Source organism: Neomonachus schauinslandi, chromosome 16, assembly GCF_002201575.2.
Source record: "Neomonachus schauinslandi chromosome 16, ASM220157v2, whole genome shotgun sequence".
Lineage (NCBI taxonomy): Eukaryota > Metazoa > Chordata > Mammalia > Carnivora > Phocidae > Neomonachus > Neomonachus schauinslandi.
In genome coordinates, this window is record NC_058418.1 from 3,252,949 (window position 1) to 3,280,549 (window position 27,601).

General features: G+C 43.6%; 2 protein-coding genes across 2 annotated transcripts in view; both read right to left on the reverse strand.

Moving 5' to 3' along the window:
* The window catches only part of NLRP2 (NLR family pyrin domain containing 2), a 36,071-nt gene extending 10,099 nt beyond the window's left edge, over nt 1-25,972 (reverse strand). The window contains 7 exon segments of the mRNA XM_021682311.2: nt 411-581; nt 910-1,089; nt 2,962-3,126; nt 4,904-5,074; nt 18,781-20,206; nt 20,209-20,376; nt 25,900-25,972. Coding sequence (XP_021537986.2) covers nt 411-581; nt 910-1,089; nt 2,962-3,126; nt 4,904-5,074; nt 18,781-20,206; nt 20,209-20,376; nt 25,900-25,972 — 2,354 coding nt within the window.
* Nucleotides 25,973-26,059: 87 nt separating this feature from the next.
* On the reverse strand, nt 26,060-26,179 carry PYDC2 (pyrin domain containing 2). Its single transcript, XM_021682246.1, has one exon. It carries the CDS (start codon nt 26,177-26,179, stop codon nt 26,060-26,062), a length of 120 nt encoding a protein of 39 aa, XP_021537921.1.
* Between the last annotated feature and the right edge of the window lie 1,422 nt (nt 26,180-27,601).

Consider the following 27,601-nt stretch of genomic DNA (forward strand, 5'->3'; position numbering starts at 1 on the left):
AGAGCTTATGTTACATGGTACTAAGAACATGCATAAGGAATGCCTGGGTGGCTCAGTCAGTTAAGTGTCTGCCTTTGGCTCAGGTCATGATCCCAGGGTCCTGGGATCCTCCTTCTCCCTATGCCTGCTGCTCCCCCTGCTTGTGCACACTCTCTCCGACAAATAAATAAAATCTTTAAAGAGGCATGCATTAAAAAAACCCCAAACCTGGAAACCAGCTACATCCCCAAATCCCTATGAAATATTGACACTATGTTTTGTATTTTTTTTCTAACACCCTCCTGTCAGGTCTCACCATATCTAACTGCCAGCATTATAATTGGGGTATTCAAAGGAACTATTAAATGCTTGCACCTGTCCTCTTTGAATCCAGTATGCACACATGCACACGCACAGCAGTACAGACTTACACCAGCATCTGTAGTTGACAGTCAGGGTAACTCAAGCCTTCACACAAAAGCTTTACCCCACCATCTCCCAGGGCATTCTTTGCCAAGCACAGGTGCATCAGCCTCTGGTTGACGATCAAAGCAGAGGAGAGCTCCTTGCAACAGGCTTCTGTAAGGTGACAGTTTTCCAACCTGCCAAAGGGTCACACAAGTGGTAAGAGGGTGAGAACATTTCCAAAGCCCAATTTTCTTGGCTGTCGCCAAAGGCTAGAGTTCCCAGCTACAGCTCTTCTTGTTAGCCCCCTTCTTCTCTCACCATGTGTTTAATGCTCAATCATGAAGGACCAAGAGTGAGAGAAGGGTAAGATGCATGAGCCTCCTGCCTGGGACCAGAAATGGGAACCAGGTGTCCACATCAGTAGGAGGTCCCATATGGGTTTCCCTGTATGTCCCATACTACCATTGCTCTTCCCTATGTGGCCCCAGACCTAAAACAGAGATGCTCCATGGGAAGAGAGGCAGTACTTATGATAGCCTCTGCAGGAAGCATCTTGGGTGTTTCAGAGTCGTGCACAACAACTTGGCACTCTCCTCCGGGAGCTCATTTGCTGTGAGGTTCAGGCAAGTGAGGGACTGGTTGATCTTGAGGGAGGAGGAGAGATGGGCCCATTGCTGGGTGGTGGCAGAACAAGTCACCAACCTGCCAGAGAAATGGAAACAAGTCATTCTTAAGAACCAACCACTGGATAACTGTCTCCAGTTTTACCCCTCATTCCACATTATGTCACGTCCTGGACTAAATGATGTGGAGCAGCGGCTAAGTGTGGTCCCTGGACCAGCTGCATCAGCATCACCTGGCAAGCAGTTAAAAATGCAAATCCTCAGAAACTCTGGATGCAGAATCCACCAATCTCTGTTTTAGGGTGTCCTGTATCACCTGGAAGATTCCTGGGTCACATCCTCACGATTCAGAGGATCTGAGTGAGACCCAAGAATTTGGGTTTTAACAAGTTCCCAGGTGATGCAGCTGCTGCTAGTCCGGAGACCACATGTTGAGAACTACTTATTTAGAAATCAGTCAATCAAGCATATCAGGCAACAAAGTGCCCATACTCTATCCCTGGAGAGAATATTCTTACTATGGAGAATGGAATTTCATTGGGACATTATGTGCATCATGGTCTTTGGAGTGGGGTTTCTTAAAAAAAAAAAAAAAAAAAAAAAATCCTGGTTCTGCTATTTACTGTATACGAAAATGTGGCCAAGTTACTTAACTTCATCAAACCTCATTTCCATCTTTAAATTGGAAAGAAGTCATACCCTCATGTTGAGTGTTTATTAAAGTTGATAGTTCACATGAAGTGCTAAGTGGACTATGTACCATATAACTAAACTTAAGTAAAATTCAACAAAAACACTTTCTTCTCTTAGAGTCTAACCTATAATAGAGGAACCAAAGTTAACTTGGGCATTGGAACACAAAGTAGAATATTTAATGGCTTCCCATAAAATAAAACAAATTTTTTTTTTAAAGATTTTATTTATTTGACAGAGAGCGAGATAGCAAGAGCAGGAGCACAAGCGGGGGAGTGGGAGAGGGAGAAGCAGGCTTCCCGCTGAGCAGGGAGCCCAATGTGGGACTCGATCCCAGGACCCTGGGATCATGACCTGAGCCGAAGGCAGACGCTTAACGACTGAGCCACCCAGGCGTCCCTTTTTTTTTTTTTTTTTTAAATAAAACAAATTTATATGGAGTCTCCTCCTTCCATTTTGGGTATCCATTTACTCCTTGAGAAACAATTTAATACCCCCAATCTTCAAATTTCACACTTTTCCTGGTGAATCCTCACAGGAAAAAGAAAGGAAGGTCATCGGTAACAGTCAATTATGGCAGCAGTTACTATCAATAATGCAACAATGAATACATGTGTGCTTGGACTTGGTCTCATTCAGTCCTCGAATCCTTGGGAGATGTGCATTACTCCATCCTACTGATGGGGATAAGACCTAGTTAAATAGCCCAAGATCATAGCAGTAGAGGAAGAACCACAATCTGAGACCAACAGATCACCTTAAACTATGTTCCTATTGCTACTCAAAAGTGGACAAGTGAGGATCAGTGGAACCCCATGATGATTAATGAAAATCCTCACAGAGAAATCACGTGGAGAACATCCCAAGGTGAGATCTCTCAACCCAGAGGAATACCAAGAAAGGGAAAACCTGATGCTCTCAAAGCATCCTTGCCTGGACAGATGAATCTGGACAGAATCCGGTATTCTGAATCATGACATAGGAGAAACATAAATCATGAATAAATTCTCTCAGAGAGGATTGTATCCAGTTTCTGAGTATTTCTTTGGACTCTTATGGATAGTTGTTCCGGTTGTTCAATGATCAATACAAGTGGAAACTAAACTCCAGCCCATTTTCTGTTCTGGGCCATGTGCCCTGAGTAGGAGTTTCTAATCAGAATAAGGGATTCCTCCCCTCCAATTTATACAGAGTTGCTATATAGGCTTGTGGCAGCTCTGTGCACATGCTGGGAGTTTTCAGTGATGGTGGGATATACCTTAGGTATTGCAGATTACATTTTGGGTGTCTCAAGATCTCACACAATATGGGAAGCATATCATTCTGGTCATTTCCTTGAAGGGTCAGATGCGTGAGAGTCTCATGACCACCAAAAACAATGCAGAAGCTCTGATAAGCATCTGCTGGGAAAATATTTTTGAGGCTAGGGAAATGACAAGAGAGGTGAAATCTTGCATTTCTGTATACATGGGAACAAAGGGCCGAAACAGGTTTAAACATGGGAAATGGTTCATATTTTCCACCTCCATTGAGGTGTGGTCAAAAAACCATATATATTAAGGTATAAAACTTAATGTTTCAATATACTCCTACCTTGTGAAATCATCACCACAATCAAGCTAGTGAACATACCTATAATTCACATAATCACTATTTCCTTTTTTTTTTTTTGTGGTGAGAACACTTGAGATCAAGTCTCTTAGCAAATTTCAAGTATACAATGCAGTATTGTTAACTGTTGTCACATTGGTTCACAGTTACATCTCCAGAACTCATTTTGCATTAACTGAAACTTTGTATGGCTTGACTAACATCTAATTTTAGAAACGATCGGAAGCCCCAGTTTCTTTAGTCATCTCAGACTTTTGCAAAGGGGAAGTTGGTCATCAACAGTCGTTTCAGACAAAAGCTGTTCTGCGACTTTTTGAAAGAGATGAGGAAGGGTAGTAGCTTCTTCCCCTGAAGTGTTACCAATGGGCACATTTCAGGAGCACTATGTCCTGCTCAACATCTTCCATGTAGAATCAGGATCACATGGCCGGTGTAACCCTAAGTGGCAGAAGAGCTCCTTCTTTCTCTACGTTGAGCAAGAAACCTGTGAAAGAGGACACCTGCATCTGGGGAGGGTCTTGCTGGTACCAAAGCCCACTTTGCCAACTAAATAATGTTTACTCTCCTTCCCTAAACCTCCCCTGCAGTCTGCCCATGTGTAAGCTTCCAGGACTTTTCCAGCACACGAGCAGCACAGGTGAGCCCCACAGGAAGACCCTGAGGTGCTGTCATAGGTGGATATGAGTACACTCTATTCTGATTACAAGTATTTAACTTGTGTAATTACCTTTTTCTGGTACTTCTGAGCCCCATCATTTCTTCCCAACTTCATTCAACTACATAGATTTTTGGATCATATTCAGACACACATACCCAGCCCAGGTCACAGGCCTATCTCAGCACATCAACACCATCTCTCCAACAGTGCTCCCAGTCAGGGGTGATTTTGTACCCCCTGGGGACACCTGGCAATGTCTGGAGACATTTTAGTTTGTCACAACTGGGCATGTGTGGGTGTCACTGGCATCTGGAAGGTAGAGGCCAGGGCTAGGGCTAAAAATCCTATGATGCACAGGACAGGCCCCCACAACAAAGAATTATCGAGCCCAATCCCAGTGTCTGCAGAGGTCGAGAAATCCTGTTTACGCACAGCCCTATGGTTGTCTTAATGGGATTAAAGCTGCCCCCAGGATCTGGATGTTCATCACGGTGTTTTGTGGACAGCCAAATCATATTTCACATTGTATTAAAATTACTTTATAAGAAAAAGTGGAATGGTGGTTGCCAAGGGCTGGGGAGAAGGGATCATGGGGAATTATTGTTTAATGGGGACAGAGTTTCAATTTTGCAATATGAAGAGTTCTGGAGATGGATGGTGGTGGTGGTTGCATAATTATACATTTAAAAATGCGTAATTGTGAACTTAAGAATGGTTAAAATGTTAAGTTTTATGTTATACCACAATAAAAAATTGGAAAAAGTTACTTCATATGATTCAGTAGACAAATGTAAGATATGAACCGTCTCAATTATGTCTTGAGTACCCAGTTGGACTTTGGGAAAGGAATTCAAATATTGGTCCAATATTAAAAATGTAAGGAACGTGGTTACGCCCTAGGGTTTTAATCCTGGGATTAGCTTCTACTTACACCACTTTCTGAAGATTATGGGTAGCAGAGTCTATTTTTTCACAACGAAGCTTCACTGATGAAGTACTAAGGAAGCTCTGTCTGATGTCTAGAAATACCAGATTCTTGTTTGAGTTGAACACGGAAAAAAGATCCACCCAGAAAGGAAACACATATTGATCATTCTGGAACCTACTGGGATGAGGCAAAGGAGAGAATTTACCAAATACTGCTGGAGAGAAAACTAACATTTGTCCATCACTGTGAAGATATTTTGGGGGGGGGGGGGTTTCTCTGGGCATATACCCCTAATAAATAAGTGTAGCTCTGAAAGTCAGATGATTTAATCACTTAGCATCACTATCAGACAACTCATCACAAGACATATCACTGGAGAAAGAACTCAAACTTTTTTTTTTTTTTTTAAGATTTTTTATGTATTTGGGGGACTTGGGAAAAGATGGTGGAGGAGTAGGGGACCCTATTCCAACTTGTCCCCTGAATTGAGCTGGATATCCACCAGACCACTCTGAACACCCACGAAATCAGCCTGAGATGTAAGAAGATATATCTGGATCTCTACAAACAGAATATCGCAGACAGTTGATTTTGAGGTATGAAGCAGGGAGCTGTGATTCCACAGGAAGATATTGGAAGATAAGCAGAAGGGGGAGGGAGCCGTTGGGATCCTGCACCGCTGGTGTGTGAAAGCCTCCTGCGCTGGGGACAGGGCACAGACTTGCAGACTGGTAGCGGTGGGGAAAGGACTTTAGGGCAGGCCCCCAGACTGAAACCTGGAGTGGCAGGGCTGCATGTGTGAACTGGGGGTGGCTGGTGGTTTTAGAAGCACAAAGGGCAGAGACGTGCCCTGACCTGGAGGCGAGGACTGGGAGTGTTGCTGAGCGGTGCACAACCCAGGATGCTGCAGTTTTTAGCAGCATAGACAGAAATGGAGTTAGTGTGGCCTGGAGAGATCACTGAAGAACTGTGATCTCTCTGTTCTGAGGCAGAGGGTTGGAAACGGTCTCTTCTGCTCTGACTCTCGGAAGAGACACGGAAAGCCACCAGGGAAAGCTGCCAGAGAACAAAAGCCCCCCAAAACTGGTTTTCACTTAGCCCATCCCGTGCCACAGGGGGCAGGGCAACTCTGCCCAAATAGGGTTGCCTGCGTAACAGCGTGGCAGGCCCCTCCCACAGAAGACAGGCTGGGAGAACAAGAGGCTGACAACCCTAAGGTCCCTATAAAACAGGTGCATCTTGCTTGGGTTGTGGTCAATAATTTGGATTCTGTACATTCCCTCAACTACCCCTCAACAGAATGACTAAGAGGAGAAACCCCCAAGATAGGAAAGACTCAGAGACTATGACTTCTACCACTGATTTACAAAAGGATACAGATATAACCAGGATGTCGGAAATGGAATTCAGGGTAGCAGTTGTGATGACAATAGCTAGAATGGAGAAATTGATTAATGGCAACAGAGAGTCTCTAAGGGCAGAAATGAAAGCTGAACTGGCAGAACTTAAAAATGCTATCATTTGAGATCCAATCTAATCTTGATACTCTAACAGCTAGGGTAAACGAGGCAGAAGAATGAATTAGTGATCTAGAAGACCAATTGATAGAAAAGAACGAAAAAGAGGCTTGGGAGAAACAGCTCAAAAATCCATGAAAACAGAATTAGAGAAATAAGTGACGCCATGAAAAGCTTCAATGTCAGAATTATTGGGATACATAATGGGGTGGAGAGAGAGAGAGAGGACTAGAAGATATATCTGAGCAAATTGTAGCTGAGAACTTCCCTAATCTGGGGAATGAAACAAACATTCAAGTCCTAGAGGCAGAGAGGATCCCCGCAAGATCAAGGAAAACAGACCAACGCCCTGACATGTAATAGTAAAACTCTTAGAAATCTTAGAACCAAGGAAACCATCTTAAGGGCAGTTAGGGGGAAGAGATTCCTTACGTACAGAGGGAGGAACATCAGAATAACGTCAGACCTATCCACAGAGACCTGGCAAGCCAGAAAGGCCTGGCAAGACATAATCAGGGTACTAAATGAGAAGAACATGCAGCCACGAATACTTTATGCAGCAAGGCTGTCATTTAGAATGGATGGAGAGATGCAGAGCTTCCAAGACTGGCAGAAACTGAAAGAATATGTGACCACTAAGCCGGCCCTGCAAGAAATATTAAGGTGGGTTCTATAAAAGGAGAAAGACCCCAAGAGTGATATACAACAGAAATTTACAGAGACAATCTATAGAAACAAGGACTTCACAGGCAACATGATGACAATAAATTCCTATCTTTCAATAATCACTCTCAATGTGAACGGCCTAAATGTTCCCATAAAATGGCACAGGGTTGCAGATTGGATAAAAAGACAGGACCCATCCATATGCTGTCTTCAAGAGACTCATTTGGAACCTAAAGATACATCCAGACTGAAAGTGAAATGATGGAGATCCATCTTCCATGCCAACGGACCTCAAAAGAAAGCTGGGATCGCAATTCTCATATCAGACAAATTAGATTTTAAGCTAAAGACTGTAGTTAGAGACACAGAAGGACACTATATCATTCTTAAAGGGTCTATCCAACAAGAAGATCTAAGAATTGTAAATATCTACGCTCCCAACATGGGAGCAGCCAACTACATAAGCCAACTATTAACCAAAATAAAGAGTCATATTGATAATAATACGTTAACTCTAGGAGACCTCAGTACTCCACTCTCAGCAATAGACAGATCAGCTAAACAGAAAATCAACAAAGAAACAAGAGCTTTGAATGACACACTGGACCAGATGGACCTCATAAATATATACAGAACATTCCACCCTAAAACAACAGAATACTCATTCTTCTCGAGCACACATGGAACTTTCTCCAGAATAGACCATATACTGGGTCACAAATCAGGTCTCAACCGATACCAAAAGATTGAGATTATTCCCTGCATATTCTCAGACCATAATGCTTTAAAGCTGGAACTCAATCACAAGAAAAAATTTGGCAGAAATTCAAACACTTGGAAGCTAAAGACCTCTCTGCTCAAGAATGTTTGGGTCAACCAGGAAATCAAAGAAGAACTTAAACAATTCATGGAAACCAATGAGAATGAAAACACATCGGTCCAAAACCTATGGGATACTGCAAAGGCAGTCCTAAGGGGGAAATACATAGCCATCCAAGCCTCACTCAAAAAAATAGAAAAATCCCGAATTCACCAACTAACTCTATACCTTAAAGAGCTAGAGAAAAAGCAACAAATGATTCCTAAGCCATGCATTAGAAGATAAATAATTAAAATTAGAGCAGAGACCAATGAATTGGAAACCAGAAACACAGTAAATCAGATCAACGAAACTAGAAGTTGGTTCTTTGAAAGAATTAATAAGATCGATAAACCACTGGCCAGACTTATCCAAAAGAAAAGAGAAAGGACCCAAATTAATAAAATTATGAATGAAAAGGGAGAGATCACAACACCAAGGACATAGAAACAATTATTAGAAATTATTATAAACAACTATGCCAATAAACTGAGCAATCTGGATGAAATGGAGGACTTCCTGGAAACCTATAAACTCCCAAGACTGAAACAGGAAGAAATTGACAACCTGAATAGGCCAATAACCAGGAACGAGATTGAAGCAGTGATCAAAAACCTCCCAAAAAACAACAGTCCAGGGCCTGATGGATTCCCTGGAGAACTCTACCAAACATTCAAAGAAGAAATAATATCTACTCTACTGAAGCTGTTTCAAAAAATAAAAACAGAAGGAAAGCTTCCAGACTCATCCTATGTTAAGTGAAATAAGTCAAGCAGAGAAAGTCAATTATCATATGGTTTCACTTATTTGTGGAACATAAGGAATAGCATGGAGGACATTAGGAGACAGAAAGGAAAAATGAAGGGGGGGGAAATCAGAGGGGGAGATGAACCATGAGAGATTATGGACTCTGAGAAACAAACTGAGGGTTTTAGAGGGGACGGGGGTGGGGGATGGGTTAGCCCGGTGATGGCTATTAGGGAGGGCACACACTGCATGGAGCACTGGGTGTTATATGAAAACAATGAATCATGGAACACTGCATCAAAAACTAATACTGTAATGTGTGGTCACTGACATAACAGAATAAAATAAAATCGAGGGTTTTAGAGGGGAGGGGGCTGGGGGGATGGGTTAACCCGGTCCTGGGTATTAAGGAAGGCATGTACTGCATGGAGCACTGGGTGGTATAAGAAAACAATGAATCATGGATCACTACATCAAAAATTACTGATGTATTTTATGGTGACTAACATAACAATAAAATAAAATTGAAAAAATAAAGATTTTTTATGTATTTGAGAAAGGGTGAGCGAGCGAGTATGAGTGGGGTGAGGGACAGAGGGAGAGGGACAGACTCCCCACTGAGCAGGGAGCCCAATGAGGGGCTTGATTCCAGGACCAGAAGACCATGACCTGAGCTGAAGGCAGACGCTTAACTGACTGACCTTACTAGGCACCCCAGAACTCAAACTTCTTGCATGATAATCTAACAGAGTGTTAGAATAAACCAATATTCTAAGATCATTGATAAAAGATTGAAAGCAATATTCATCACTGATTAAAAAAAAACTGAGTGATATACATGTCAGAGGAGATTTGAATGTCTGATGGTGTGTCCATATAAATGATATTCTCAATCTAATTTACAATTATATTTGTAACCTAAAATGATGTCCATAAAAACTTGAGAAAATATAATCACAGACTTATCAGAGAATGTTTATTTTGTTCTGTGGTTGCTTCTGGGGGTAGGGCTTGTGTAGGTGATATGATTTCTTTATCTTTTTCAGTATTGCTTTAATTTTCTATTTATATATGGGTTCTTTGCAATCAGAAAAAAATTGACTTTCAGGAAAATGGTGCAAACACTTGAAACCATGATGTGTCAGAAAGTTATATTGTATGATGACTAACATAATATAATAAAATTAGAAAAAAACATTTTAATTGTTGATGGGGAAATACTGTGGGACCTAAAGAGTAGTCTAATATCTGAAGGGTTTTGTGGATAAAATTGAAGGTACAAGTGTGTAAGGAATAAGAGTAACCAGTAAGATAAATATAATAACAGAGAGCCAAATGTAAATGAAAGAAGCAGCTGGAATTTGAGCTCTTATATGCTAGGCAACTTGAACATTTTTATTTTTTTATTATTTTTTAAATTTTTATTTTATTATGTTATATTAGTCACCATACAATCATTAGTTTTTTTTATTATGTTATGTTAATCACCATACATTACATCATTAGTTTTTGATGTAGTGTTCCATGATTCATTGTTATATGCTAGGCACCTTGAACAATTTTAGAATTAGGCATTTAAAACATACTACTCTGAAAAAAAAATAAAACGTACTACTCTGGAATAGAGGCAAGATGGCGGAGGAGTAGGGGACCCTATTTCAACAGGTCCCTGAATTTAGCTGGATATCTACCAAACCATTCTGAACACTCACGAAATCAGCCTGAGATGTAAGAATATATATCTGGATCTCTACAAGCAGAAAATCTCTGGCAGTCTCAAGGTATGAAGGGCAGAGCCATGATTCTGCAGGCACATATCAGAAGATAAACAGAAGGGGGAGGGAGCCGCCATAAGCTGGCACTGGGAAGGTGATAGAACACCAGAGCGCAAAAGTGTCCATGCTGGGGACCGGGCACAGACAAGAAGGTGGTAGCAGCAGGGAAAGGACTTTAATCCAGCCCCCTGACAGGATCCAGGAGCTGTGGGTGTGCGAACTGGGGGTGGCTTGTGGTTTTAGAAGCACAAAGGGCAGAGACAAGACCGGGCCCTGGGATCGATCTCTGGGAGAGTTGCTGTGGGGTGCACCACCGGGGAGGCTACGGTTTTTAGCAGCGCAGACAGAAATGGAGACTGCGTGGCCTGGAGAGCTCAGTGAAGAGAAGATTACGATTTCTCTGCTCTGGGTCAGAGGTTTGGGTGCGGTCATTTCTGCTCTCTTGGAAGAGACACAGAATGCCACCAGAGAACAAAAGCTCAAAAAACCGGTTTCCACTGAGCTTACCCCCTCCCACCGCCCCTAAGAGGGGGTGGGACAACTTGCCCAAGCTGGGTTGCATGAGTAACAGCGTGGCAAGCCCCTCCCCCAGAAGACAGGTTGGAAGAACAAGAGGACAACAACCCTAGGGTCCCTATAAAATGGTGCATCTTGCTTGGGTCGTGGTTAATACTTTGGACTCTGTACATTCCCTCAACCCCCTCAACAGAATGACTAAGAGGAGGAACCCCCAACAAAGAAAAGAATCAGAAACTATGGCCTCTGCCACAGACCTAATGGATATGGATATAAGCAAGATGTCAGAGATAAAATTCAGAGTAGCAATTAGGAAGTCAATATCTAGGCTTGAGAAAAATATTAGTGACAATATAGAATCTCTAAGGGCAGAAATGAGATCGAATCAGGCCAAATTTTAAAATGCTATGAATGAGATGCAGTCTAAATCAGATACACTGACAGCCAGGGTAAATGAGGCAGAAGAATGAATTAGAGAGCTAGAAGATAAGATGATAGGAAAGGAGGAAGCCGAGGAGGCCTGGGATAAACACCTAAAAGCCCAAGAGAGCAGACTGAGAGAGATTAATGATGCCATTAAACTTTCCAATGTCAGAATTATTGGGATCCCTGAGGGGTGGAGACAGAGAGAGGACTAGAAGATATATTTGAGTAAATCATAGCTGGGAACTTCCCTAATCTGGGGAAGGAAACAAGCATTCATGTCCAAGAGGCAGAGAGGACTCTTCCCAAGATCAGAGAACAGATCAACGCCTCGACATATAATAGTAAAACTCACAAAGCTTAGAACCAAGGAAGCAATCCTGAAAGCAGCTAGGGGGAAGAAATTTCTTATGTAGGAGGGAGGAACATCAGAATAACATCAGACCTGTCCACAGAGACCAGGCAAGCCAGAAAGGGCTGGCAGGAAATATTCAGAGTACTAAATGAAAAGAACATGCAGCCAAGAATACTTTATCCAGCAAGGCTGTCATTCAGAATGGACTGAGGTAAAGAGCTTCCAGGACTGGCAAAAACTGAAAGAATATGTGACCACCAAGCCAGCCCTGCAGGAAATATTAAGGGGGTTCTATAAAAGAAGAAAGACTCCAAGAGTAGCATAGACCAGAAATTTACAGAGACAATCTATACAAACAGGGACATCACAGCCAATAGGATGTCACTAAAATCATATCGTTCAATAGTCACCCTCAATGTGAATGGCCCAAATGCTCCCATGAAATGGCACAGGGTTACAGGTTGGATAAAAAGACAAGACCCATCCATATGCTATCTGCAAGAGACTCATTTTGAACCTAAAGATACATCCAGACTGAAAGTGAAGGGATGGAGATCCATCTTCCATGCCAGCGGACCTCAAAAGAAAGCTGGGATAGCAATTCTCATATCAGACAAATTAGATTTTAAGCTAAAGACTGTAGTTAGAGACACAGAAGGACACTATATCATTCTAAAGGGTCTGTCCGACAAGAAGATCAAACAATTGTAAATATCTATGCCCCTAACATGGGAGCAGCCAACTACATAAGCCAATTGTTAACCAAAATAAAGAATCATATTGATAATAATACTTTAATAGTAGGAGACCTCAACACTCCACTCTCAGCAATAGACAGATCATCTAAGCAGAAGATCAACAAAGAAACAAGAGCTTTGAATGACGCATTGGACCAGATGGACTTCATAGATATATACAGAACATTCCACCCTAAAACAACAGAATACTCATTCTTCTCAAATGCACATGGGACTTTCTCCAGAATAGACCACACACTGGGTCACAAATCAGGTCTCAACCGATACCAAAAGACTGAGATTATTCCCTGCATATTTTCAGACCACAGTGCTTTGAAACTGGAACTCAATCACAAGAAAAAATTTGGAAGTATACTTCAAATACTTGGAGGCTAAAGACCATCATGCTAAAGAATGTTTGGGTCAACCAGGAATTCAAAGAACTTAAACAATTCATGGAAACCAATGAGAACAAAAACACATTGGTCCAAAACCTACGGGATACTGCAAAGGTGGTCCTAAGGGGGGAATACATAGCCATCCAAGCTTCTCTCAAAAATGTAGAAAAATCCTGAATGCACAAGATAACCTTACACCGAAAGGAAGTGGATAAAGAACAACAAATAAAACATAAACCAAGCAGGAGAAGAGAACTAATAAAGATTAGAGCAGAGATCAATGAAATAGAAACCAAAAAAACACACAAAAAACACAAAAAAACAGTAGACCAGATCAACGACCGGAAGCTGGTTCTTTGAAAGAATAAGATTGATAAACCTCTGGCCAGATTTATAAAAAAGAAAAGAGAAAGGACCCAAATTAATAAGATTATGAATGAAAGGGGGAGAGATCATGACTAACACCAAGGAAATAGAAACAATTATTAGAAATTATTATCAGCAACTATGTGCCAATAAATTAAGCAACATGGAAGAAATGGATGCCTTCCTGGAAACTTATAAATCACCAAGACTGAAACAGGAAGAAACTGGCAATCTGAATAGAACAATAACCAGTAATAAGACTGAAGCAGTGATCAAAAGCCTCCCCAAAAACAAGAGTTCAGGGCCAGATGGCTTCCCAGGGGAATTTGATCAAACATTTAAAGAAGAAATAATACCTATTCTTCTGAAGCTGTTTCAAAAAATAGAAATGGAAGAAAACCTTCCAAACTTGTTCTATGAGGCCAGCATTACCTTGATCCCAAAACCAGGCTATGACCCCATCAAAAAGGAGAATTTCAAACCAATATCCCTGATGAACAAGGATTCCAAAATTGTCAACAAAATCCTAGCTAATAGGATCCAACAATACATTAAAAGGATCATCCACCACGACCAAGTGGGATTTATCCCCAGGATGCAAGAGTGGTTCAACATTCACAAATCAATCAATCAATGTGATAGAACACATTAATGGGAGGAGAGAGAAGAACCATATGGTCCTCTCAATTGATCCAGAAAAAGCATTTGACAAAATACAGCATCCTTTCCTGATTAAAACTCTTCAGCATATAGGGATAGAGGGAACATTCCTCAGGTTCATAAAATCCATCTATGAAAAACCCACAGCGAATATCATCCTCAACGGGGAAAAGCTGAGAGCCTTTCCCTTAAGATCAGGAACACGACAAGGATGCCCACTCTCACCACTATTGTTTAACATAGTACTAGAAGTCCTAGCAACAGCAATCAGACAACAAAAAGAAATAAAACGTATTCAAACTGGCAAAGAAGAAGTCAAACTCTCTTTGCAGATGACATGATACTTTATGTGCAAAACCCGAAAGACTCCACCCCCAAATTACTAGAACTCATCCAGCAACTCAGTAATGTGGCAGGATACAAAATCAACGCACAGAAATCAGTTGCTTTCTTATACACTAACAATGCAACTGTAGAAAGAGAAATTAGAGAAACGATTCCATTTACAATAGCACCAAAAACCATAAGATACCGCAGAATAAACCTAACCAAAGATGTAAAGGATCCATATCTAGGAACTACAGAACACTCATGAAGGAAATTGAAGAAGACACAAAAAGATGTAAAAACATTCCATGTTCATGGATTGGAAGAAAAAAATTGTTAAAATGTCTATGCTGCCCAGGGCAATCTATACCTTCAATGCCATCCTGATCAAAATTCCAATGACATTTTTCAAAGTGCTGGAACAAACAATCCTAAAATTTGTATGGACTCAGAAAAGACCCCGAATCGCCAAGGAATTGTTGAAAAAGAAAAACAAAGCTGGGGGCATCACACTGCTCGATTTCAAGTTATATTACAAAGCCATGATCACCAAGACAGCATGGTACTGGCACAAAAACAGACATATAGACCAATGGAACAGAATAGAGAGCCCACATATGGACCCTCAATCTATGGTCAAATAATCTTCGACAAAGCAGGAAAAAATATGCAATGGAGAAAAGACAGTCTCTTCAATAAATGGTGCTGGGAAAATTGGACAGCCACATGCAGAAGAATGAAACTAGACCATTCTCTAACACCATACACAAAGATAAACTCAAAATGGATGAAAGACCTCAATGTGAGACAAGAATCCATCAAAATCCTAGAGGAAAACACAGGCAGTAACCTCTTTGACATTGGCCACGGCAACTTCTTTCCATCTCCAAAGGCTAGTGAAACAAAAGTGAAAATGAACTTTTGGGACTTCATCAAGATAATAAGCTTCTGCACAGCAAAGGAAACAGTCCACAAAACAAAGAGGCAACCCACAGAATCGAAGAAGATATTTGCAAGTGACACTACAGATAAAGGGCTGGTATCCAAGATCTATAAAGAACTTCTCCAGCTCAACACCCAAAAAACAAATAAGTCAAAAAATGGGCAGAAGACATGAACAGACACTTCTCTGAAGAAGACATACAAATGGCTAACAGACACATGAAAAAATGTTCATCATCATTAGCCATCAGGGAAATTCAAATCAAAACCACATTGAGATACCACCTTACACCAGTTAGAATGGCAAAAATGGACAGGGCAAGAAACAATGAATGTGGAGAGTTTGTGGAGAAAGGGGAACCCTCTTACACTGTTGGTGGGAATGCAAGTTGGTACAGCCACTTTGGAGAACAGTGTGGAGGTGCCTCAAAAAATTAAAAATAGAGCTACCCTATGACCCAGCAATTGCATTACTAGGTATTTACCCCAAAGATACAGATGTAGTGAAAAGAAGGGCCATATGCACCCCAATGTTCATAGCAGCAATGTCCACAATAGCCAAACTGTGGAAGGAGCCAAGATGCCTTCAACAGAATGGATAAAGAAGATGTGGTTCATATATACAATGGAATATTAGCCATCAGAAAGGATGAATACCCACCATTTGCATCAATATGGATGGAACTGGAGGAGATTATGCTATGTGAAATAAGTCAAGCAGAGAAAGACAATTATTATATGGTTTCACTCATATGTGGAACATAAGGAATAGCATGGAGGACATTAGGAGAAGGAAGGGAAAACTGAAAGGGGGAAAATCAGAGGGGGAGAGGAACCATGAGAGACTATGGACTCTGGGAACAATCTGAGGGTTTCTGAGGGGTGGGGTGGGGAATGGGGTAGCCCAGTGATGGGTATTAAGGAGGGCATGTGTTGGGATGAACACTGGGTGTTATATGCAAATATTGAATTAGGGAACACTACATCAAAGACTAATGATGTACTGTATGGTGACTAATATAATAAAAAAAAAACCCTACTACTCTGAAGTAGGTACTGTGGCTACTTGAGGGTAATGGAACAGAAGCACAGAAAGTATCTAACTCACCCTACATCATCACATAGTAACAGAGCTCTAACAGAGACAGAGCTCAAAGTGAGACAATAAGATCCCAGCACCTACGTTACCTCCTACCATCTTCTATCCCTCAGCCTATAACTGTGCTCAGCTGATTTGAAATCAAGGCATCCAGTTCCCAGAGCATAAAAATTTATCTGAATAATTGACTTCTTATTTTCCACTCTGCCTCTAAGTCTTGTGAGGCTGGTCATTCATGTCGCTCTGTTTTCTGAAGGATAATTGTCCTTCCTCCTACAGAAGGGCAAGGCTACACAAGACTGTGTTTGGGGGTTGCTCTTACAAAGGCACTAATGGAAGGATAACTTTATTTGAGTCAATGTGAATATCTTCCTAAGTTTCAAAAGAGCCGGGAGAAGAAATATGCAGTTTCTAAAGGCAAGAAACTTCATTAGTAGATTTGACTCAATAGCAAGTCCTACACAAAGCAGACATTTTGTGGTTTGAAATAGGGAAGAAAAAGAAGCCAGACAGAACTTAGATTCTGTCAGCTCTAGAGCCCATGGCTGGTTTTTTTTTTTTTTAAGATTATTTATTTATTTGACAGAGAGAGAGGGAACACAAGCAGGGGGAGTGGGAGGGGGGGAAGCAGGCTTCCTGCTGAGCAGGGAGCCCGATGCGGGACTCGATCCCAGGACCCTGGGGTCATGACCTGAGCTGAAGGCAGACGGTTAACAACTGAGCCACTCAGGCGCCCCATGCCCATGGCTGTTTTAAGACGAGGTTATACCTTTGGTTTTATTAGTGGTGCTTGCCTCAATGAAAGACATATTTAAAATTAACGACCTCATTGTAGAACTTGAAGCAACATGAGGAGGACAAGCCATTATAAAGCTAGTTTGTGATTTTCAAAGAAAATCCTCTGGGATTTTCTGAGGCTGTGTAGGATTAGTGCAATGGTCTTATCAAGGTAAGATAATCAAGCCATTATGTAGACACGGGCTCCTTACCACCCTGCTACTGAAGGAAGCGACCTGACTGAAGGCATCTTGTGATTTAAGCATCCCAGGAGTTACAGACCAGCAATGTTATGGGCCTGCTGTGATGAGCAGGACAGAAAGGAAAGTGGCAAAAAGCACCTGAAAGGAACGTTCATGAAAAGCATCAGTTTGCGTTTCGGATCAGAATGACCATAATCACACCTAAAGACATCCGTTGCCTTCTTCTCAGATGGGGGTGCTCCAAGAACCAAGCAGCCCAACTGTGGTTAATTACCTGTCATTTTAACATTGGCACCATTGCTGGTTTTAACCAAACCAATGTTAAAAAGAAAAAGTAAAAATAGAGACTATTTTGACTTGGGATCTTGGATGGGATAGAGAGAGGAGGCTATTTGTGCAATCTCATTTTCATTCAAAGCAGCTCTTTGATGCCCTCCTGCAGGAGAAAGATTTAGGTAAACCAACATGTGGGCCTGTGTAAACACTTGGATGAGAGAAGAAACAAAATCAGGATACGGACAAAGGGATAAGGTCTGTGGACTGCTGGTGATCTGCGAGGTGGAGAAATGTTCATGCCCAGCTGTCATGGTCCTAACGCCCCCTGGGGTGACTCGAGTTCATGGCTCTCTGCTAAATGGGGAAGGAATGTGAGGGAAAGTTAAGGGAATGTATAAAACAGACACCTCCAACAGGCAAGCCAGGAGTGCATTTTAGTCTGGCTCCGTATGCATGAGGATTTCAGATACTGATTTCGGATGACAACCTAGGGTTGAGGAGGGGCAAGTTGATAAAATAAATGTCAGTCTGTGGCGGGGGGGGGGGGGGGGCCTTACACAGGACCATGAGCAGGGATCTTGGATTGTGACAGGAGGACTTCATAAGATAGCAGACTGGAGTTCTAATCCCACTCAAGCACGATTTTCTGAAACCAGGATCCTCAGCATGGATTCCTCAACATGGAAGATTACACGTAGCCACCAGGTGATAAATAGTATTTGGAAAGTCTTTATGAGCTGAGCTGATGTTACTTGAGCCTACATCAAGAATAGAAAAGCCTCATAACTGACTGGGGTAATTTCATTGTGTCAGTTGTGTTAGGCAGGTACCCATGATCACCGATGGGGGGCAGCTTTCAGAAACCTTGTTGAATCAACCTCTGACTTCACATCTTTAATGCCTTTCCATCTGTCATGCCAAATGGGACAATCCCATACAAATGGGCAACCTAGACAACCAACATGAGGACTGAAATAAGGTCGAACCATTTGCAAAAATTGCTCAGTTAAAGAAAAAAGGAGACAAGTCTCAAAACAAGGTCTAGTTCCAAAGACCCCACCCTTAATCTGAGCATTGTGCTCCCCACCTTGAATGGCAAGCCGGCAGAAGAAATTCTGGCAAGAAGAAAATTCTGACCCTAAGCCACAGGGAGCAGGACACTCTGCCCTGTTCCTAATGCAGCAGGGGATGAGGCTGAAGACAGGGCACTAACAGAGTGAACAGGGCAGGTCCTTACCGGTCAGCCTGAGCCTCTGATTCCCACGCAGCATTGTTCTCCAGGAACATCCCCTTTTCTACCCGCAGCCACATTTTCTGCAAGTTTTCACAATGCTTGAGGCAGAATGCTGCGCGTACCATGTCCGAGGTATCTTGCAAATGCAGGGACACTTCCGTGACCTGGGCCATGGCCTCCTTCACAAGCAGCTCCTCTTGGGATTCGTAGAGACAGTACAAAATCTCCTTCGTGTCGGTCACCGAGGAGAAGGGTCTGTTCTCGGCGGACCTTATTCTGCATTCCAGTAGCTCCTGCTTGACCTCCGTGGACACCGGGCAGCCAAACGTGGTCCCCAGCTCCCTGGCCCTCTTTTCATTGGCGAGGCCGAATAGGAAGCGCCCCACGGGGGCCAGGTGGGGGTTCTTGAGTCCTTCTTCCTTGGACAGCAGCCTCTGCACACCCCCAATGTTCCAGCCGGGGCTCCCCACGTCTTGGTGGTCCTCGCTGCCCAGAACGTAGAGCGCAGCGGCCAGGAACTGCTGGACGCTCAGGTGGACGAAGCAGTAGCAGCCCTCACAGTCTCTGCCCTTCTGGAGGATGCTCCTGTCCAGGAAAGGGCGCAGGTCAGACTCGTCCATGCCCAGCCTGCGCAGGTCATGTCCATCAAACACCGAGGTCTGCGCCCACGTGCCCTCGGCGGCCAGCAGGCACAGGGCGCGCAGCGCAGCCCCAAGGTGTGGACCCGGGCAGCTGCCCCGCACAGGCGCGAACCGACTGCAGAGAAAGCACAGCAGCAGTGACGTGGTGGTCTGGCAGGTGGGGCGGGGGTCCTCGCCCTCGTCCATCTGCAGCCTCAGGCAGGTGCACACCATCCAGCACACGGCGGGCGCTGCGCCCATGCGGAACAGCGCCGCATTGCTCTTCATCAGGTGGAAAGCGCGCAGCGCCTGAGCCTCCCCTCCAAAGTGTCGCAGGAAATACGCCCTCCTGTCGCGTTCTGAGAGCCCTTCCATCTCCACCAAGAGTGGCCGCTCCACCAGGAACCGCAGCTCCCTCAGGGCCTCGGGCCGCGTGGTGACCAGTAGGGTGGCCGTGGGTAAGAGCTTTCTTGTCAGCAAGCTTCCCAGGAGGACAGGCGCAGGTCTCTGCGACCTCCAGTCGCCACACAGGTCCTGCACCAGCGCCCCCACCCCCGAGGGCACGCGCAGCTCCTCAAAAGCATCAATGACGAACAGGAGTTTCTGCGCCTGGGCGAGGACCTGCGGAAGGGCATCCTGCAGGTCTGGGGCGCTCTCAGCCAGCAGCTCTGCGAAGGAGCACGTCCCCTTGCGGCTGAGCACCTTGCAGCTGAGATAGAAGGCGCGGGGGCAGGTCTGTGCGAGGTTGTCCTGTGTCCAGTCCAGCATGCACTTCTTGGCCAGAGTGGTCTTCCTGACGCCGGTGGGACCACCGTGTGTGGAAATGGCCCTGCAAGTATTTTAGGATTACAAAATGGGATCAGTGTCTCATATCTTTGGGTGACAGTGTGAATGTTTTCACTGGCTCCAGGCCAAAAGTTCTTCTTCCAGAGTTGCTGGACTTTCTCTTTGAAAATACTTCTATATTTATCCTGTTTACCTTCAGTGATAGGAGGTAGGGGATAGGAAGGATATAGCTGGTTATTCATTAGAAAAAAAAATACTTTGTGTTAAGTAGGAAAGAGGCAATAGAGAAGTTTATAAAGAACTACCTGACACCAAGCTCATCCAGGAAGATAGGATACAGACCTGGCTTTTCTCCTTTGAAAACTTCCTTTGCTTCTTCTGGGTTTCTTTTTTTTTTTTTTTTTTAAAGATTTTATTTATTTATTTGAGAGAGAGAGATAGTGACAGAGATAGCTAGAGAGAGCACAAGAGGGGAGGAGAAGGAGAAGCAGGCCCCCAGCTGAGCAGGGAGCCCGATGCGGGGCCCGATCCCAGGACCCTGGGATCCTGACCTGAGCCGAAGGCAGACGCTTAACCGACTGAGCCACCCAGGCGCCCCTTCTTCTGGGTTTCTGACATCTTCTTCCTGTACATGTGTAAGTGCTACAAGATACAAATTAAAAATGAGCTTGACACAAAAACATGTGAATTTCTTTTACCAGAGATGTGGTGTTAAAGCAGGCTCCAAGGAGTGCAGAATCTAATCTCTGTCTATATCATGTGCTGGGAGGTGCAACAGCCAGGTTTATAGAGATGAACAGAGTAAATGACCTTCTAAACCAAGTCACCTGCCTCTCCTCTGTAGACCCACAACAAGAAATATTTGTTCTAGTTGCTCTACCAAAACTCAATGTGATCTATTGAAACTACTTGTCTATCCTTCCCGCTGGACTAGACTGTGCACCAGGATATCAGGAGATAGACCTTCATATGGCCCAACCCATTATAGCTGCTCAAGTATCTGAGTAAACAAGTGATGTCATGCCCATGTGGAATGCCAGACAATTCCTGAGTATCTGCCCAAGGTAAATGAAAACGTGCATGCCAAGACTAGCACATGAAGGTTCATAGCAGCGTTATACAAGGCAGTTACAAAGTAGAAAAAATTCAGACATCCACCAATGAACGGACAATCGAGTGTGGCATAACCACATAATAGAATATTACTCTGTAATAAAAAGGGCCGAATCAGTGATACATGCAATAATATGGACAAACTTCAAAAACATTATGCTAAGTGATGAAAGATGACAGGAAAGACCACATGTGTCCAGAAAAGGCAAGTCTAGAGAGACAAAATAAAGTAAGGGTTGCCTGGAACTGGGGGACAGAGACCAGGGAGTGACCACACGTGGACATGAGGGAACTTTTTGGGTTGATGTAAATGTTGTAAAATCAGATAGTGGTGATGGTTGCAAAACTCTGTACGTTTACTGAAAGTTAGTAGTAGCACATTTAAAATGATTGAAATTTATGGATACATAGATTGTACTTCACTAGGGTCATTAACAAAAAATACTAGCAGGCTGACTTGAGCAACTCACTGACGTTAAACGGACCACAGAGCCTGTTCAGGAGAGTCACCCACCTATGGCACATCTCAACTTTCTCATCTGGGAGTTGAGATTACTAAAGTCTGAGCATCTGAGTTTGAAAAATCAAAGAAAAACTCCATACGGTACATAAATTTTCTGTGAACTACAGGAATTCCAGTTCTCTCCAATGGTCCTTTCCTTGCTTTGTTCTTAAGTGAGGGAGGAAGGCATTCTCTGTAAGACAACTGGTGATTATAAATAGTGGCAAAAATGAGGTTGGGGAGATGGAGCTCCCAAAGGGTGGGGGCAGAGAGGACACAACGGGGTGGGGTATGTGTCCCTTGGCTTGCTCCAACCCTGGGTGTTCTAAGACCAACCTGGCTCCTTTTCTTCTGCACACTGTTGGGTTTCTTCCAAGTTTGCACATTTTGGTTCTGGAGTCCTGGTGATCCCTGAGAAAAGAGGGGGCATTATAGGCTTGTCACTAGGTTAGTATTGAAACTTTTCACCGGGAGAGAGTGGGACTTCAAGAAGACTTATGTTTGACAACTGGGTCTCATACTTAAGCCCTGATGACATAAAAAGGACCTTAACATGCTACTGGAGATAAAGTGTGTCAAGCCACGATCTCAGGCTTCCATGCCTCTTCTGGCTTCCTATGGTGGCTTCTTATGCAGTTGAGAACACACAGTGAGTGTTCCATGGGAGGGAGGTGTATGCACAATAATCTCCAAAGGCCCAGTGAGCCACAAGACTGAAGAAAAAGGCTGACCAGTCCAGCTTGACAAGAAATGGTTTATTTAAAAATTTTATTTATTTGACAGAGAGAGAGCACAAGCAGGGGGAGCAGCAGGCAGAGGGGGAGAGAAGCAGGCTCCCCGCTGAGCAGGGAGCCTGATGAGGGGCTCTATCCCAGGACCTTGGAATCATGACTTGAGCTGAAGGAAGATGCTTAACTGAGCCACCCGGGTGCCCCCAAGAAATGGTTTATTAAGGGGACAGAAGTGTGTCTTGGGCAGCTCCAAGACCAGCATATCTCCATGACCCTGCTTTCATAGCCCTAGAGGCTGGGAGTACGAGCAGGGGTCCAACCAGGAGGAGGATGAGAGTGGGTGTGGGCCACAGTCCTATCTCCAGAGCAGGTCAAGGACGTTATGCCCTGAGCATGTACTTAAGGGTGTAGTTAAACAAAAGGAAAGACTGTGAAAGTGTGTGTGTGTGTGTGTGTGTGTGTGTGTGTGTGTTTGGGGTGGGGGTGGTGGAGCTCAAGAAGGCTGCAGGTCACAGAGTGCTCATCATGGTGGATTTATCCTAGGTGGAGCCAGTCAAGTTCACACGTGAGAGAAATGAGCAAGTGTGCACAATTACTCTGTCTTGAGGGCATCAGAAAGCTTTCAGGGATTAATTTCCTGGTTTTTGATGAGGTAGATAAAACCACACTGTCCAGGGAGGGAATATAGGAACAGGGTGGAGTCCTGAAAGGAGAGGAAGTACTTTAAGCTCAACACTGGATAAAGAAGAGGTGAGTCTAGGAGAGTCCAGAAGAGATTCCCAGGAGGCAATTGGCTGTGGGCATCTAAAGTTCAGGGAAAATGCTGGTCTGAAGTTATCCTTTGGAAAGACTTCAGGCATAAATAGCCAGTAAGACTCCAAGGGATATCTACCAGGACCAGGATGCTGAGTGGTAAAATGGCCAGCCAGTCATCCATTTTGAAGATGAGGCAGAAGAACAAGAATTCTGAAAGAGTGGAAGAAAAAATAATCCTCAACAAGCAACAAGGCAAAGGCAACAAGGTCATAAAAGCCAAGGACAGGATTCTAAATGAAGAATTCTCTGTGCTTTTAGCCCAAACACTTAATGGAACAAATACCAACTTTTTAAGCAGGCAGTATTCCTTAAAGTACTGCCAAATGTAAGATCTGATGGACCACCAGTCTACCTTTGACCTTTATTTAGGTCATCATTGTGGAACCTTTTAACACACTTGTGTATTGGTAGAAGTCAGGACACCCGGGGTTGAGATTATCAATGGTTGTGCCTTTGCTCTTCACACCACCCTCCCGTTTACTGTTGCCTTGAGCCCAAGTCATATCATTAAGGATACTGGGGATTTGGGATGTTGAGAGGAGAGAATGTTGAAAATCACTAACTCAAAAATCCTTTTGGCTGGGGTTAGCAAACTTAATTTTCTTGCTCCTGCAAAGGGCCAGACAGTAAATATTTCCTGCTTTTCGGGCCACACCTCTCATCTCTGTCCTTGTAGGGCAAAAGCTGTCACAGACAACATATAAGCAAATGAGTATGCCGCGTGCAAAGAAAACTTCGTTTATGAATACTGAAGTTTGAGTTTCATATGATTTTCATAGGCTATAAGACAGTCTTTTGATTCTGCCCCCCCATCCCCATTTAAAAATATAAGAACTGTTCTTAGCTTGTGGGAAGGTCAAAAGCACATGGCAGGTTGGATCCGGTTTGTGAGCCTAGTTGGCCAACTCTTGCTGCGGGTCAGTCTGAAATCCAGCTTGTCCAGATTCCAAGGGAAAGCTCACGCTTTCCTGCATCTGTGTGCGCTTACTGACTTCTGGTATAAATACCGCCTCCCTGAGCTCCCCAGGTCTCACTCCTCACCCACCTGCATGGCAGCAGAGAGGAGGGCTTGTCTTTCTTTGCATCCTTAGTGCTCAGCACCGTGTCTTGTCTAATTAAAACAAGCTCCTGAATTCCAAAATCTCACATGAAAAGGAAATGAGGTAGCTTATCTAATGCTGGAGGCTTGTTCCAAGAGACTCCAGAGCTGCTTCTGGTAGAGGAGGAGGTCGGGGAAACCCTCACTTTTCAGAGCCAGATCCTTATAGGTGCTACGCTCAGTTTCTTCATGCTATTTCCAAATTTATAATCTCCAGAGGCCAGCTAGGGGTGAAAACCCTCACCTGTCCATTGAAGACAGGGAACATTAAGCTAAAAACGATCCCTCACTGGAATAAAACTGGTCATTTTTTTTTTTTTAAAGGAAAAAGAAAATTGTAGGTAAGGCAGAGCTGTTTTGAATACCCCTGCCAAAGAGGAAGACAGAAAAGGTCCCCTAGAGCAGAGTGCTCTCCAAAACAAATATAACACCTGTCACAAAAGCAAGCTACCTATGTAATTTTGTATTTTCTAGTAGCCACATTATGAAAGGTATAAAGAGGTACAACTAATTTTCATAATTTTTATGTATCTAAAATGCTAACACTTAGATGTGTAGTCAGCGTAAGAGTTGCTCATGAGATGGTACATAAAAGCATGCAGTTAAAAGCGCATGTGTAATCTAGCTTTGTAGCATGCTTGAATCAAACCAGCCATGTGCGAAGTGTGTGCTAACTGCATACGGCCACTCTCTTAGGCAGCAGAGCCCTGGACATTATAAAACCTTGGGTGCACACAGGCATCATCTGGGAAGCTTTCAAGAACCCCACACCTAGGGGAGACACAGATCATTTAGCTAAATCAGAGTCTCTGGTGACCAGTTCTGGACATCAGTGTATTTAAGCTCCTGAGGAGATTGCCCAGAATGGTAAAAGTTGACAACCACTGACCTAAAACACTGTTCTCTACTCAGGGGCCATTCGGCAGTGTCTAGAGACATTTTTGGCTGTTGCAAGTGAGGGGAGTGTGCTCCTAGCATCTAATGGGTGGAGGTGCTGGGATGCGAGTCCTGGGGTCCCAGGGATGCTGCTAAATATCCTGCAATGCAAAATATGTCTCCTCACCCAGCCCCAAATGCTATTAGTGCTGCTGATCGAAGGGAAGGTAGGGGTTTGTGAGTGTGTGGAAGGAAACATGAGTGGGAGCTGAAAACCAAACAGAAGGTGTGTAATAATTTAACATCTTGGATGTATACGAGAATGCGATACAAATATACTCCAGGAACAGTCTTAGAAAAGAGAAGGGATGTAGACTGAGGAGGCCGGGGAAGGTATACAATACCTGGACAGAGTGGAAATAGCTAGAATGAGAGATACCACCAGACTTTATGAAGGTCTAGCATTTCAGTTCAGGACAGGGGGCCTCTCCAAGGCTCAATGTTATTCCTATACATGTAAAACCCTGGAGGCTACTCCTCCTTCCTCCTATGACACTGCGTGGGCTCATTTCTACTTACCCCTGAGCTCATCCTTTGCTTTCTCAGACAGATCTGTTCGGTTCATCTTGTCAAAGACCTGGATGGTCACCATCTCTACCCAGTGGCTGGGGCAGTGGTTGGTGAGAATTTCTGCCAGTTGCTTCCCATCAGCCTCCTCTACCTCTGTCTCAGGGATGTGCTATAACTCATCTTGCAGGGAAAGGGGCCTCAACAGAGACTTGAACTGGCTCAGCTCAACCTGGCTGAGCTGCTCCAGGAGGGGCTGCAGGCTGAAACCCAGCTGTGCAGAAGGTTCCATCTCACCCTGCATGAGAGATCCAAGCCTTGGGCATTAAAGAATTAAGGAGAGAAATGAAAGAGACAGCAAATTGGTATTCCTGTCTTAAATACTGGTTGCTTCTGTGCCAGAAACTGGGCAATTCTCACTCCCGACCTGCTGCTTTAGGAACCAACTCTCCAAAGTAGGAAAAATTCACACAGAACTCCCTTAGTTTTTGCCTTGACACAGTGGTTCCCATTTTGAGAGTCTGGGACTCTTTTGAGAGTGTGCAAATCCCTGAGGATAGGTAGGAAGTCCATGCGGAGGCATCTCCTGGACCTAGCAGATCATGTTAGTTTTTAGTAAATTTGGTGTACAAATGAGCTAATGAGAACTACTCACTTCAGCTCTCTAGAACAACCTGACATGTTGTTGTCTTAGGATGTTTATGGACCTTGACTACAAAACGGTCTCAAGTTGAAAATATCTCAACAGAGACTCATCAAGCAGTTGAGTGGTACACTTTTTCAATTTGCCATTGCTTACAAAGAGTTATTTCCCGACCTCAACCGACATGGGTTTGAAATTCTATTCACTGAACAGATGAGCATTTGAGTCAAGGGTCCTATGCCCAGATTTCCAGTTGTAAAACAAGCATGTCATCACCCACCTCATTAAGTGGCCATGGGCACTAGTTTATTCAAAAAAATTTCCCGTTGGGTGCCAGGAACAATTTTAGAACTGAAGGGACAGTTACAAAGATGGGTAAGAACCCTGCCCACTTGGGGTTTATACTCAATTTGGGTACACATATAGGGTGGGAGAAGCAGACATTTCACAGATCAATTCAAACAGAAACAAGTGACATACAAATATGAAGACCGGATGATACAGAAGCAGAATGAGGCAGATTTTACATCACATGAGCATGGACATTTTCTCAGAGGAAATAGGTCATTGAGAACATGAAGACAAGGAGCTATTAGCTGTGAGAGTTTTGTGGGGGGTAAAGTCTAAGCAGAGTGAATGAGTATTAAATCTCGGGACTGAGTGGATTTCAGCATGGGCACTCATTGAAACAGATGAACACAGGATGGGACTCATACCCTAGGGTCAGATCTCTGATCATTAAGGCAGTGGCTAGTTATATTTGGATTTAAAAAATTTGATTCCAGGTATAACAGGAAGCAGGTCTGAGGTTTCTGGCAGGGATGCTACATAATTTGACTTATACTCAGAAGCACTTTCTCTTGCTGCATGTGGAAGATGGAGAGACACACCAAGAAGCTGGTAAAGGAAACTTTTTCATGACCCTTGAAGATGGTAAGGAAGGCTTTACTGGAGAGAGGGAGCTGCAGCTAGGGTTTGGAGGTAGGGGAGAGATGTGGAACTCAGCTCCCAGCACAGCAAGGACAAGTGGGGCAGATCCAAGGAGGTGGGGTCAGTGGGTGGGCAGTCACC